This window comes from Corythoichthys intestinalis, chromosome 2 (genome assembly GCF_030265065.1).
Source record: "Corythoichthys intestinalis isolate RoL2023-P3 chromosome 2, ASM3026506v1, whole genome shotgun sequence".
Taxonomy (NCBI): Eukaryota; Metazoa; Chordata; class Actinopteri; order Syngnathiformes; family Syngnathidae; genus Corythoichthys; species Corythoichthys intestinalis.
Genome location: NC_080396.1, coordinates 9,584,872 through 9,600,161, shown reverse-complemented (window position 1 = coordinate 9,600,161; position 15,290 = coordinate 9,584,872). Strand labels below are relative to the sequence as shown.

Sequence of the window (15,290 nt, the reverse complement as noted above, 5' to 3'; positions counted from 1 at the left end):
TTATTGACATGACATTATCATGGGCATTAATGAATGCTTATGAAAGATGTCATAAAGTGTCATCCAGCAAATTATGTCACTAACTCCATTTATGTCCAGCTCGGATCTTTTACATCTATTTAAAAGGGAGATAATTTGCTGGATGACACAAAATAACATGTCATAAGCATTCATAATTGCTCATGGCAGTGTTATGTCATAATTATGTTAGTCTTATGACAGTCTTATGGCACCACTGTCAAATAAAGTGTTACCAAATTCCATAACTAGCAATTAATGAAACAACTAGAACAGTAACTGAAGAAATAATTAGCACAGAATTCTGATTTGTTATTTACATCTGTAGCGCTGCAATGCATGCTAGGAGGCATATTGGACGACCACAGTGTTGACAGCAGGTGGCAGAAGAGGTTGACTGTCTCCGCCAAATTGAAGCTTCATGAAGCAATAAAGCTTTGCCGCAATTATGTTCAAAGCTTCATGGTGGTTCATTTGGTCTCATGATGCCACTGTCAAATGATGTGTTACCGGTTGATATCTTTTGGTGCAAATATCCCATAATACAGTGAGGACAGCTGCGGCTTATAGTCCAGTGCGGCTTATCTACGAGCAAATGCTGTTTTCGTGTTAAATTTGGTGGTTAGCGGCTTATCGTCAGGTGCGCCTTATAGTGCGAAGATTAGGGTAATATATATGTGTTTTCTTATTTTGTATATTGGAACTTTAGCTCTACGGTGTGTTGATGACCAATAAACATATGTCTCATATGAGGGTCCCCCCAGGATTGATAAATCTAAATTCAAGACTTTTAAGACCTTTTTTAATGCCATTTCAACTGTAAATTAATACTTTTCTCGCACAAATTATTTAGATAATATTGAATCATATTAAAAAAATAAAGCACTGAACATCAAATTTAACCTCAATTACTAAGTGTGTTTGACAACAGAATGCACATTTACTGAAAATACAATTAAAACATATTTAAATATAAGGTCTTTCAGATTTTTTTCCCCCAGGATAAAATGGATTTTACACTATTTTTGTAAAGCAACTTCAGAAATTACATTTGCAATACAACAGGTTTCCCTTTTAAGAGGACCTAGTCAAGGTGGTAGGTTGGTGATTGTCAAGTTGGTCACCTTAACTGTAAAGTGCTTGGGAAAATCTTGCAATTGGCAGTGAAAGTTTAAAAAACAGCCACTAAATGGTAGTAGTTTACTATTAATTACCACAAAATAAAAAAGCTACACATGACCATTTCCCTTGGTAATTGTTTTTTTCTAATCACATTACAAGAAGTATACAAAACACATGTTAATCCTTTCTAGCTATTGGAGACATTTCTTTTAATCAGATAGAGAAAATCCATACTCTTATTCAATCAAGAAAAACATTTAAATATACCAGGAGGTGTTTTACTATCACCTACATTATAATTTGCCTATCACCATGCCATGTTATTCAGATCAACGTTACCCCGTTCCAATAATAGTGTCAACCGTGTTGTGTATCTGAGGGTGACGGTGGATCTACAACTCCGGTTTATCCATGCTAAGGCTAGTGCACCTGCCAATACCCCATTGAACATGGCTAACTCTTGAGTAAAAGCTACAAAATTCACATTCATTCGAAAGGCAAACCGTGCAGAAATACATTATTGCATCTAACACATTTCAATTGGAGAAATTGGCAACTTACTTTGAAATGTTAAGCAGGTCCACTGCCTTCGCATGACCCATAAACTGCGACCCAAAGTATCTGAATGCGACTTGGTCGCCGATCCAATACCTCACATGCTGGTCCAACTGTTTGGACTTGGTTGTCTTGTTGAGGCTTTCGTCGAACATAACAACTAAGGCATCTGAGCAGTTCCTTACGTTAGCACACAGTACTGTGCGATTGCCTGCTGTTGTGATGTAGATGCTAATGATGCTAACAGCGCGCACGCACGCACGAGGTGCATTATGATTTGTAGTGCAGTGCATCGTAAAAATTCTACGCGTCATCTTCGTTATGGATTTAAAAAAAAAACAAAAAACTTTGTCACGGATATAATTTAAGTTGCAGTGAGATGTTCTTCAAAATTAAAACCACGGTGAAAAAATTCCAGACTTACGACAGCTAATTTAATACTTTTAATACCTTTAATAATGGAAAACTAAATTCAATGCTTTTTTAATACTTTTAATAACCCGCGGGTACCCTGCATATGCAACCAAGGGATGGAGTTTTAACATGCGGCACACGCAGGTGGTGAGAAATCACAGCCAGGAAAATTACTGAACTCATTTTCATTTACCATGCGATTAATTGACCTCTTGCATAATCCGACAGGCTTAGTCTTTGTCAAAATAAGGGATAGGTGGCTTACCGGCTTCATTCCCAGGCTCTCAAGCTTCGTCATTACATCCTGCTCAATTTGTTGCTTGATTTCAGTTTTGTTTGGGCTCTTTCTAGTGGACACCTTGTTTTTCTTCTCTGTAAAAGTTTGAGGCTTTTTCTCCACCGGCTTCTTCTCCTGGATGCTGGTCAAGTCTGGAAAAGATTGAACAGCCTAATTATTAACAGTTAAAATATCAGGGTGGTCGGGGAAAACAAAAGAAATCAACTAATGGTCACAGTCGCAACAAGAGCTGAGAGAACGGCAGCTCAGCGGACTTATACATGATGATTATCCATGCAAACGGCATGCACAGGTTCTGGTTCATTTCAGGTTCTGTTTTACCTTGCTCCTCTTCTGACAGCTCTTGTATTGGATCCAGCTGAGTAACAGAGATGAGCTCCTCTAACAGAGCAGTTTCATGGGTCATTGAAAGTCAGGGAGATAAAATTGGGGTTATAAGAAAAGAGGGACAGGAGATGGGTGGGTGTATTCCTTCAATAATCCATCATGCAACAAAGTCCATGCGCAGACATTCTGGCAAGTCATGGTCACTTCACCATTGAGCTACGGAACTCACCAAGTATAACTTTCTTTGGTTTAGGCTCAGGGGCTGGTGCACTTGCTACCACAAACAGATAAGAATGCATCACTTATGGACTCCTGGTGAGAAAATTGTTCAAAGCCGAATAGTTACCTGGTACTTTGAGTATTTTAGTAGCAGGATTTGAAGATGCAGTCAGGATCTGCAGAAGAAACACAATGAAAACAGTATAATTGATGCATAAGGGCATGAAAGCATATTGTTTTTAGGTAAATTGGAACCCAGTTAAATCAATTGCTATTAGTGTTGTTTTAATAAAATTAGTACAAGTACACAAACTTGTAGTACAAGTACTTGTAGTAAGAATGACCATATTTGAGTACAGTGAAGTACACGTTCTTGTAGGATGAGTAAATGTACTTGTAGTACAAGTGGACGTACAGTGGGGCAAATAAGTATTTAGTCAACCACTAATTGTGCAAGTTCTCCCACTTGAAAATATTAGAGAGGCCTGTAATTGTCAACATGGGTAAACCTCAACCATGAGAGACAGAATGTGGAAAAAAAACAGAAAATCACATTGTTTGATTTTTAAAGAATTTATTTGAAAATCGTGGTGGAAAATAAGTATTTGGTCAATAACAAAAGTTCATCTCAATACTTTGTTATGTACCCTTTGTTGGCAATAACAGAGGCCAAATGTTTTCTGTACCTCTTCACAAGCTTTTCACACACTGTTGCTGGTATTTTGGCCCATTCCTCCATGCAGATCTCCTCTAGAGTAGTGATGTTTTGGTGCAGTCGTTGTGCAACACGGACTTTCAACTCACTCCAGAGACTGGCTAGGCCACTCCAGGACCTTGAAATGCTTCTTAAGAAGCCACTCTTTTGTTGCCCTGGCTGTGTGTTTGGGATCATTGTGATGCTGAAAGAACCAGCCATGTCTCATCTTCAATGCCCTTGCTGATGGAAGGAGATTTTCACTCAAAATCTCTCGATACATGACCCCATTCATTCTTTCCTTTACACAGATCAGTCGTCCTGGTACCTTTGCAGAAAAACAGCCCAAAAGCATGATGTTTCCACCCCCATGCCTCACAGTGAGTATGGTGTTCTTTGGATGCAATTCAGTATTCTCGCTCCTCCAAACACAAGAACCTGTGTTTCTACCAAAAAGTTCTATTTTGGTTTCATCTGACCATAACACATTCTCCCAGTCCTCTTCTGGATAATCCAAATGCTCGCTAGCGAACCGCTGACGGGCCTGGACGTGTACTTTCTTCAGCAGGGGGACACGTCTGGCAGTGCAGGATTTGAGTCCCTGGCGGCGCATTGTGTTACTGATAGTAGCCTTTGTTACTGTGGTCCCAGCTCTCTGTAGGTCATTCACTAGGTCCCCCCGTGTGGTTCTGGGATTTTTGCTCACCGTTCTTGTTATCATTTTGATGCCATGGGGTGAGATCTTGCATGGAGCCCTAGATCGAGGGAGATTATCAGTGGTCTTGTATGTCTTCCATTTTTATAATAATTGCTCCCACAGTTGATTTCTTTACACCAAGCGTTTTACCTATTGCAGATTCAGTCTTCCCAGCCTGGTGCAAGTCTGCAATTTTGTCTCTGGTGTCCTTCGACAGCTCTTTGGTCTTGGCCATAGTGGAGTTTGGAGTGTGACTGACTGACATTGTGGACAGGTGTCTTTTATACCAATAATGAGTTAAAACAGGTGTCATTAATACAGGTAACGAGTGGAGCCTCGTTAGACCTCGTTAGAAGTTAACCTCTTTGACAGCCAGAAATCTTGCTTGTTTGTAGGTGACCAAATACTTACTTTTCACTCTAATTTGGAAATAAATTATTTAAAAATCAAACAATGTGATTTTGTGTTTTTTTCCCCCACATTCTGTCTCTCATGGTTGAGGTTTACCCATGTTGACAATTACAGGCCTCGCAAATTTTTTCAAGTAGGGCACAATTGCACAATTGGTGGTTGACTAAATACTTATTTGCCCCGCTGTATATGCATACCCTTGTCTTTTTTCTGCAACCTTAGTTTACAATGCTTTAAGAGTTCTTGCAACCTGGACAAGGAACCTGTCTTGTAATAGCGTACCGCACGAATGGTATTTTTAGACCGCAAGGCTGTGTGACGTCACCATCGTAAACCAGAAGTGGGTCAACATCGAAGCATCCTCGCATACAACGTATGTTAGTATTGCTTGTTTTCTGCCGGTAATCTTTCAAAAAAGAACATGTAGAGTAAACACTGCTGCTATGGAGCTTGTAGAAATGACTCTAGACATTACGACATTTGAAGGATGTTTTCTTTATACGTTTCCCGAAGCCAAAAACTCAGGAAAAATTGTGAACAATGGATCAACTTGTGCGGACGTCCAAAAGACTAGCTTAACGTCAGCTAAGTGAAGCCATTCACCTTCATATGCAGTAAACATTTTGTTGGGGGCCATGGTCCTACAGATCCATTGCCTGCCACAGCCTGCACCGAAGAGGTAAGCCATTTCGATATTTTTACTTTTTTTTTAGCGTGGCATTTTGAGTGCTGCTTCTGTCTGACAATGAATGACCTGAAAAAATTTAAGATGGTATCTGACGGCCACTGTTTTGCCATCTTTTTTGTTGTAAAGAAAAAACTTTAGTAAGGGGGAAGTGTATATAAATTAATAGAATTAACGATGTTATTAATTTAGAAAATTAAAAGTGTTCGTTGGCTCTCACTGAGTAGCATTGCGATCGCTACACAAAAAAAGCAATATAAATTATCCCCCAAGAACGGTCAGAGATGCAAGACAACCAGAGGATATAATATATAAGAAAGACAGGGCATATGGTGGTAAAGGATAGATTGTTGAAACAGAATGAAGGAATCTGACCTTTTAGCTAGATTGCCGGAATCACGCCAGCCGAACCGCCGGACCCGCACTGGCGCAGCTCCAGCGACCCGGGCCGACAGTATACCTACATTCCGGCCAAAAGGCCAAACTCCACGCGTTCACTTTAGTCTTAACCCCTTGTACTGATTCCATTTTGAAAGCAGGAAAAAAGCTTCGAAGCACAAGTTGACAGTTTTATTTAGGTCAACAGCGATCAAATGGTAAGGCAAACAGAAAATAAACTCAGGCGAGGATTCAGAGGCACCATATCACACGTCAACAAAAGATTCCCGAGAAAAATTCTTAGTTAAACATTCAGTCTATTTGATGGCTCTCACGGGGCGGGCTGTGGGCAGAAGAAGGGTGTGTTTCGGCGATGTTTAGGATTATTGTCTGTTTGTGGATTGGACAGGAGGATTCGGGAGTTACTGTTGTCAGGGCAACGAGGATTGTGGATTTTACCACCTCAGCATTAAAGGGGTTCTTGGAATTTCATCAGTCATGCTACCAGTTGGATATCAGGCGTTCTCCGGTGTTCCTTGTGTTGGGACAGGGCGTCTTGCCATTTGTTCTGGACTGTCCGGGAGAAGTGATTGCGAGAGTCAGTGTCAATCTTGCTCAGTCAGTTGCATGAAGCACACATTTGGCTTCCGTGATAAGAAGGCGTCATGTATCTCTTATGCCCTATATTCTGCTTGTTTTCCTTAAACTATGGTATAAGTGCTATCTATTTTGTATTGGGTGTGTTAGAGTAATACAAACAGTCAAACAGTAAATACGAGAAACGATACTATTCCCTGATTGATTATTTTAAGCGTGTTAGAATAATGCAAACGGTTAGACGGTGTCTACGAGAAAAGGTACTCTCCTTTAAGGAGAATGTTATCGTCAGCGGCGTAAGGCAATGCACACAAGAAAAATGTGTCGATAAAAAAGCTACCTTTGGATCAGGTCGGCTCTTTTTCCCGTCTTTTTTAGCCCTCGACACTGAAGCCATGTCTTTAACTGCACTTTAGTATGTTCTTCCACATCTTTCACAGTAAATTTGGCACCAGGGACATCATTTTCGGACAGAATTGGTAGGTTTAGCTCAGTAAACATCCCGTTCATACACTATTTACATGCATTTATCATGAGGGGCAAATGTGAGCTTGACCCGCCTAGCAACAGTTGCTAACGTCATGAATATTAATGATAATAAGTGTCGTGTTGAGTGCGGTATGCTATTTGTTGATTGGTTGAGGGTGGGACATCCAATGTAAACAGAAACAAAACAATAACTCATTCTGGGTGTTAACTTTTTAAAATGGGAAAATCTCAGATTAGCCATTGAAAACTGTGTTTCCTTAATGTCTATTGAAATTTTAAGGTTTTTAAGTGCAAATACTACATATTGTCGCTTTAAATATGCGAGACACTAATAGGTATAACATGCTTATTGGCTCTTATCAATTTTGTGAAATATTGTAGTTTGCGTGGTGTGTGATTTTTTTTTTTTTTAACGGAACTATTCCAGGAAACGTAAGAGCTTCCTGTGGATTAAGCCCTCCGTCCAATGTACAGTATCATCATCATATCACTCATCTCATGCAGCAAATACAGGATATCCTGAACAAGGCCTGATGTCCCACTCTGCTTTCCCCACAATGCACACTTACAGTGAACATTGATGAAGGCCAAACAGTATTAACCTTAGGCGTGATAACAAATTTCAATGAGTGATATTTTGTCTCATAAATTATTGCATATTTGCCAAATTATTGTACATTTATATAAATATATATATATATATTTGGCGGAAAACACAGACAAGGCTGAAAAAGAAGTTTCTGACAAAAGAACTGTTGTGTTTGATAGAACAATATGTCTATATGCTGCCATAGCAGTTTCATGGCGCATTAAGCCCCCGGACTATTTTTATAATTTGTCCGTTTTACCCTGGAGACCTCCGTTTACAGACACCGCACAACTGTTTTTGTTTCAACCCAGCCAAAAAAAGAATTATAACTATTATTCAAAATGTCTATCATTTTTAGCTTAGAATAATTAATCGATGTCTCATATTTAGTTAAAAAATAAAAACGACTTATTATTATTCACTTGCATATTTTGAATTAGTAAACAAATTACGTCACAATGAAAAAAATTGTGTCTGTAAATAGGTCAAGGATAACTACCTCATAACTATCGCGTAATTGTATTTTTTTGTTACTGTTACATTTTCCCCGATATTTTAGATGATAAATAATCGATCCAAACAAAGAAAAATTAGGGGGGGGGGGGGGACTTTAAAAGGGTAAATATTTGAAAAAGAAAATCTCAACCACTCCTTGAAGTCCGCGATTTCTGCATTGCCACCCTTGTTATATTACCGTTTTTCACCCATAAAATCCCCAAAAAGTCCCACTGTGTCCATTCACAGCTATGTCTTGACACTCAGTGAGACATGCTACACACAGTTTTTGGATCGAAACAAAGTAAGTATGCAATACCTCATTAAAATCATGGTGTCTTTAATTATGCTCTCTCATGGTCTCACCTTGAGTTAGGGTTTAAGGGTTTTAAATTTTTTTTAAACACTCTCCTGTTCAAAACATTGATTGTTGAGATTTTAAGCTTTCCAATTATGTATCACAAATGCATGTAAGACCGTTTTGAAATTTGGCCAAATTGAGGATCTCAGAGTGGAACTTAAAGTCACCTGAGTGTTTTCTGCCATATACTAGTATATAATACTGTATAAAACTGTACCTTCACCTTGTCCTTTGTCATTAGCCTCAATGTAGCAATGCTAACGCTGTACAATGTGTATGTGCTTTTGCGTCTGAACTTCAGTTCTACAGTGTGTTGATGAACAATAAACATCTGTGAAAGGAACTTAACACGCACATGTGCCAAGTGCGCGCGCAAACACACACAGGGATAAACCGAATTTAGGAAAATTACTGACCTCCTTTTTTTATTTAACGTGCGACTACGGGGCAATTTACATGGTGAATCTCCGAAAAGACGAAAAATTTCAAATTTGCATTTATATGGTTCCGTCTCCATTCGAACAATGTCCCATTTCCGCATGAAAACAATGTAGTATTCATGCCAGGCCCTAGATGGCAGTGCAGATTTACAAGGCGACAGCAAATGATGCACTTTGACCTCCTCAGCCCGGAAGACAATATGCCTGCCCACTCCAAGCAATGGCGTTTTTTGTTCAAAAAGGCACAAAAATGGATAAATTCAACATAATTTAAAAATATTATCAAAACAGCAAATTAAAGCAGACCTTCCGCCATTAGCTGTTTTTAATGTTTAATAGCACCGCTGCGCACGCCCAATGTGACGTATACGAGTGCTGACGTTATCGGTGCGGATCCCCCGAGGCAGGAGCTTTTGATATGCATGCGGAGCCCCCGCAATCGAATTCTTCCACTTTGGAGGCAGGATTCAGAAATGTTCGTCTTCGCTGACACCATATGCACGCGAGGCAATTCCGCTACTCAGTCATTGCATGTTCGTGTTGCAGAGTCGCCATGTAAACTGCCCCTAATTGACTTATTGCATATCGCGACTAAGAGTTAACCAACCTGCTCCCTTTGATCCCGGATGGTTTGCTCCTTCTCTTGCAACTTCCTCCGCATCTCCTGCAGCTGCCTCTTGCTCTGCTCCTGGCGCTCCATCACAGTTGACTGCAATCTGTTTAACTCTTTTTGCAACTGAAAAGATAACGGTTCACTCAGAGTTATACTTAAAAGTTGAGATTTAAAAAAAAAAAAAAAGGAAAAAAAAAAAAGAAAATACTACTGTACATCGTTCTTTTCTGCCTCGTGAATAGATGTGATTTTTCCAAGCCTGGACTCCCATTTTTTGTCCTAATAGAGGATACTTTTTAGTGAAATATTCTTAGGGATGGTATAAAACACAATATTCAGCTATACCTGCTGTTTTTGTTGCTGTTCCAGCTTTTGAATGGCTTGAATGTGTACCATTTCCACTGCTTTGAAATGATCCAACTCTTTGAGCACGTCTTTGTCCTTGGACTGCTGCCTTTCATCCTGGAAGTGGAAGAAATTAAATTAATAAAGAAAGAACGTGACCATGAAAGACATCAATGTAATTACAGTGGGGCAAATAAGTATTTAGTGAACCACTAATTGTGCAAGTTCTCCCACTTGAAAATATTGGAGAGGCCTGTAATTGTCAACATGGTTAAACCTCAACCATGAGAGACAGAATGTGGGGGAAAAAAAACAGAAAATCACATTGTTTGATTTTTAAATAATTTATTTGCAAATAATGGTGGAAAATAAGTATTTGGTCAATACCAAAAGTTCATCTCAATACTTTGTTATGTACCCTTTTTTGGCAATAACGGAGGCCAAACGTTTTCTGTAACTCTTCACAAGCTTTTCACACACTGTTACTGGTATTTTGGCCCATTCCTCCATGCAGATCTGCTCTAGAGCAGTGATGTTTTGGGGCTGTCATTGGGCAACACAGACTTTCAACTCCCTCTGCAGATTTTCTATGGGGTTGAGATCTGGAGACTGGCTAGGCCACTCCAGGACCTTGAAATGCTTCTTACGAAGCCACTCCTTTGTTGCCCTGACTGTGTGTTTGGGATCGTTGTCATGCTGAAAGACCAAGCCACGTCTCATCTTCAATGCCCTTGCTGATGGAAGGAGATTTTCACTCAAAATCTCTCGATACATGGCCCCATTCATTCTTTCCTTTACACAGATCAGTCGTCCTGGTCCCTTTGCAGAAAAACAGCCCGAAAGCATGATGTTTCCACCTCCATGCTTCACAGTGGGTACGGTGCAATTCAGTATTCTTTTTCCTCCAAACAAGAGAACCTGTGTTTCTACCAAAAAGTTCTATTTTGGTTTCATCTGACCATAACGCATTCTCCCAGTCCTCTTCTGGATCATCCATATGCTCTCTCGCGAACCGCAGACGGGCCTGGACGTGTACTTTCTTCAGCAGGGGGACACGTCTGCCAGTGCAGGATTTGAGTCCCTGGCGGCGCATTGTGTTACTGATAGTAGCCTTTGTTACTGTGGTCCCAGCTCTCTGTAGGTCATTCACTAGGTCCCCCGCCGTGTGGTTCTGGGACTTTTGCTCCTCGTTCTTGTTATCATTTTGACGCCACGGGGCTAGGAGGGAGTTGAAAGTCCGTGTTGCCCAACGACAGCCCCAAAATGTCACTGCTCGAGAGGAGATCTACACGGAGGAATGGGCCAAAATACCAGCCACAGTGTGTGAAAAGCTTGTGAAGAGTTACAGAAAACATTTGGCCTCCATTATAGCCAACAAAGGGTACATAAAAAAGTATTGAGATGAACTTTTGGTATAGACCAAATACTTATTTTCCACCATGATTTGCAAATAAATTCTTTAAAAATCAAACAATGTGATTTTCTGTTTTTTTTTTCCACATTCTGTCTCTCATGGTTGAGGTTTACCAATGTTGACAATTACAGGCCTCTCTAATATTTTCAAGTGGGAGAACTTGAGAACTGTATTTTCCTTGCCTCTGCTGTTCTTGTTTGTATGATGTGTTGATGTTGAATAAGATCCTTTAAATTTTTAATCTCCTGTTTGAGGCTTTCAATCTGAGATTTCTTCTCACTTTCTCGTATCTCTGAAAAGATATGAATGAAATATCTTGGTTATTTCTGGATACTAATACTCGTACGTTAGGGCTGCAACTAACGAGTCCTTCATAAATGATTAATCGGACAATTAATTACCTTCGTAATTTAAGTTGAAGTTGTGGCATGTTCTAAGTAACAATGAAGACAAAATGAATGACTACTTCCTTCAAAAATATTTTATTATCGCTCTCTGACTTAACTGTGCTACTATACTCTTTTAAGTATTTAAAATTTGTTGATAGGTTCCGAGTATAAAACAAAACCTTAGTACACAAATCAGGCAAAGTCCTGTTCAATTACTGTAATTTCTGGACTATTAGGCGCACCTGATTATAAGCCGCCACCCAACAAATTTGACACGAAAACGGCATTTGTTCACAAATAAGCCGCACTGGACTATAAGGCGCAGCTGTCCTCACCGTTTTATGGGACATTTACTCCAAAAGATGTTAACCGGGAACACTTTATTTGACAGCGGCATCATAAGACTGTCATAAGACCAACTGAACCACTATGAAGCGTTGAACTAATTGGCTGCAAAGCTTCATTGCTTCAAGAAGCTGTTTTTGGCCATCACCGCTCCCTTGGGGGAGACAGTCAATCTCTGCTGCCACCTGCTGTGATCACTGTTGTTGTCCAACATGCCTCCTAGCATGCATTGCAGTGCTACAGATGTAAACAACAATCAAAATTCATGTTCTGTGCTAATTATTTCTTCAGTTACTGTTCCAGTTGTTTCATTAATTGCTAGTTATGGTATTTTTGGAGCACATTTGACAGTGGCCCTATAAGACTGTCACAAAAACATCCTAATTACGACATGACACTGCCATGAGCATTAATGAATGCTTATGACAGATGTCATTTTGTCTCATCCAGCAAATTATCTCACTTTTGAATGGATGTAAACGATCCGAGCTTGACATAAATGGAGTATGTGACCTAATTTGCCGGATGACGCTTAATGATATCCGCCATAAGCATTCATTAATGCCCATGATAGTGCTAGAAAGAAAAAAGTAAATAAGTAGTAGTCTTATGATGCCGCTGTCAAATATAGTGTTACCTATCAAAAAAAAAAAAAAAAAACAACAACAAATAAGCCGCACTGGACTAAAAGCCGCGGGATTCGAAATGAGGGAAAAAAGTCGCTGCTTATATAAAATTACGGTTAGTAAAAAAGTGCTGTTGATTGACATTTTTCCTCTGTCGGCAAAATTGTGTCAATTACTTTTTGTAAACAAACTAAACAACATACATTTGATTATAAATGGACAAACATTTGTCAAGCTAAATAGTAACACATTTCCATTGAAGTCAAATACTATATGATTAATAATTCACATATATTTCTTTTACTTAAAATTAGTGCTGTCAAATTTATCGCGTTAACGGGCAGTAATTTTTTAAATTAATCACGTTAAAATATTTGACGCATTTAACGCACGCGCAGAATGACCCGCTCATGTATTGCCTCAAACAGATTACAATGATGCCGTTTTTTTGCAAATTGAGAGCTAAGAGGCAGAGAAAGGCGAGTGGAGTGGACACAGGTGTTCATTGGACCGCGCCGTTTATTGGCATAAACTTCGGCAACTCCTTCACAACAAACATAAGTATCAAATTTTGAAAAATTTTATTAAAACGAAAACATTAAGAGGGGTTTTAATATAAAATTACTATAAATTATTATAAATATATATATATATATAAATAATTATATATAATAATAATTAATAATAATAATTATAAATATATATAATTATTATAAATAAAGATATATCAATTGGTGCCCTTACGCACATTCATGGGTGCACTTCCCGTCATGCATTTGGGCAGAAGTTAAATGGCTGCAGTATCATTTACTGAAAGCTCAACAAATACACTAGATGACAATATTTAGTCACAATATACAAAGTCACATTTATCCTTTAAGAATTACAAGTCTTTCTATCCGTGGATCCCTTTAACAGAAAGAATGTTAATAATGTTAATGCCATCTTGTGGATTTATTCTTATAATAAACAAATACAGTACTTATTTACAGTATGTTGAATGTATACATCCGTCTTGTGTCTTATCTTTCCATTTAAAAATTAAATTACAGAAAAATATGGCATATTTTAGAGATGGTTTGAATTGCAATTAATTACAATTCATTATTAAGCTGTGATTAACACGATTAAAAATTTTAATTGTTTGACAGCCCTACTTAAAACTTAACTTTTACTCCCAACATTAATTAAATAATTAACAAAACATTGATGTCTTTGAAACATGATATAGTAAGTTTCAAGGGTGGATTTTCTCGGTGGGGCCGTGGTTATATGAGCAGACCCTAAAATTAGCGCCCCTGTGTAATCCAAGCATTACGGTAAATGCAGCGAGCTCAACACTCAACACTCTAAAATATGTAATGCCACCATTGTCATCATTTACAATCTACATGTACGTTACGTGTGCCATCACGTCAGTACAATAATATGCAATTCCCCTGAGCAACGGGTCGTTTTAGTAGATGGTAGGTTACAGTTCTCTTTTTTGGGATACTGTAAATCCACAAATCTGAATAGGTACTGTACTGGCTAAGGTTGATGTATGTTAGTAGTTGACCTCTCTGACTATTCCCATACTCAAGTCAAAACTATGCAATTTTTAGTCTTGTTACAGGTTACAGTTCTCATTTTTGTGGAAAATCCACAGTTCTGAATAAGTTCTGGTCAAGATTAGTGAATATTAGTAGTGGACCTCTTTGTGTTGCTAACAGGATGGCGTCCAACACCGTCCATGAAGTGGATCTTTCAATGACTCCCAGGCCACGCAGCACAGTCCGCCCCTGGTTAGTGGACACTTAACGGTGTCGGTGCAGAAACTGTTACTGGACTACAGTTCTGCTTAGCTCGAGCTATGAATAAATTTTATGAGGAAGATAATGCATAAAACAAAATCAAAACGGTTCAATACATCCATGTGATACGTTATTCCCAGAGGTGGGTAGTAACGCGTTACATGTAGTCTGTTACATTTACTTGGGTAATTTTTGGAGAATAATAACTTCTAAAAGAACTTTTACTAAACCATTATTTTTACTTTTACTTGAGTAAATTTGTGAAGTAAAAAAAAAAAAAAAAAAAAACGCTACTCTTACACCGCTACTTTGGGCTACACAAGAGTTGTTGTATTTTTTTCCTCTTTATTTTTCATATTGGATTCGTTATTTTTTTTGCTAGCCATGCTATTGCTAAGAGTTACGTTACTAATTTCACCAACGAGACGTCGCAACAATAATCACATGACTCCATTACACCAATCAGACGCAATATTACCGTTCTATGATCACGCCAGCCTGTTCAATCACATGGCGTCTTTGAAGCACCGTAACAAATAAAGTATTTGACATAGAGCGCTGCCTTCAACATGAATTGAAAGCGTGGATTTTAATCTGTCTCCCAATTTTTATTTGGCACCGATTGAACACGGAAAACTGGAGATATGATCCTTTTAATTTCATAATAGTAACTATGAACTACTACTACTACTACATTCATTATTACTATTATTATTAGAGGTGTGCAAAATTTCCGATTCTTAGATTATTCGCGATTCGGCCGTGGAAGATTCGAGAACAATTCACAAACATCCAAATTCCGATTATTGAAATATGCGAAGTAAAGCGGAAGTACACAACACTCAGCGCGCCGCGCGGTCTTCGGGACGGAACGGAGCAAGAGTAGCTAAACATCATGCTTCCCATTACCCGGCCCCTCGGGTAATGCCAATGCTCAACTCGCGGCTCTAGCTCAACTCATGCAACGAGATAAAAA

The 15,290-nt window shown here is 38.8% G+C and overlaps 1 protein-coding gene across 9 annotated transcripts in view; it reads right to left on the bottom strand.

Moving 5' to 3' along the window:
* Positions 1–15,290, bottom strand: part of dzip1 (DAZ interacting zinc finger protein 1) — a 59,404-nt gene that overhangs the window by 31,133 nt on the left and 12,981 nt on the right. For all 9 annotated transcript variants that reach the window (XR_009061774.1, XR_009061775.1, XR_009061777.1 and 6 more), the window contains 7 exons: positions 11,344–11,453; positions 9,748–9,864; positions 9,619–9,681; positions 9,397–9,525; positions 3,081–3,129; positions 2,964–3,008; positions 2,375–2,538 (listed from right to left, as the gene is read on the bottom strand). Coding sequence is in view for 2 of the 9 variants with exons in the window: in XM_057826273.1 (XP_057682256.1) it covers positions 2,375–2,538; positions 2,964–3,008; positions 3,081–3,129; positions 9,397–9,525; positions 9,619–9,681; positions 9,748–9,864; positions 11,344–11,453 (677 nt within the window). In the remaining 7 variants the exon portion in view is untranslated. The remainder of the gene's footprint in view (positions 1–2,374; positions 2,539–2,963; positions 3,009–3,080; positions 3,130–9,396; positions 9,526–9,618; positions 9,682–9,747; positions 9,865–11,343; positions 11,454–15,290) is intronic.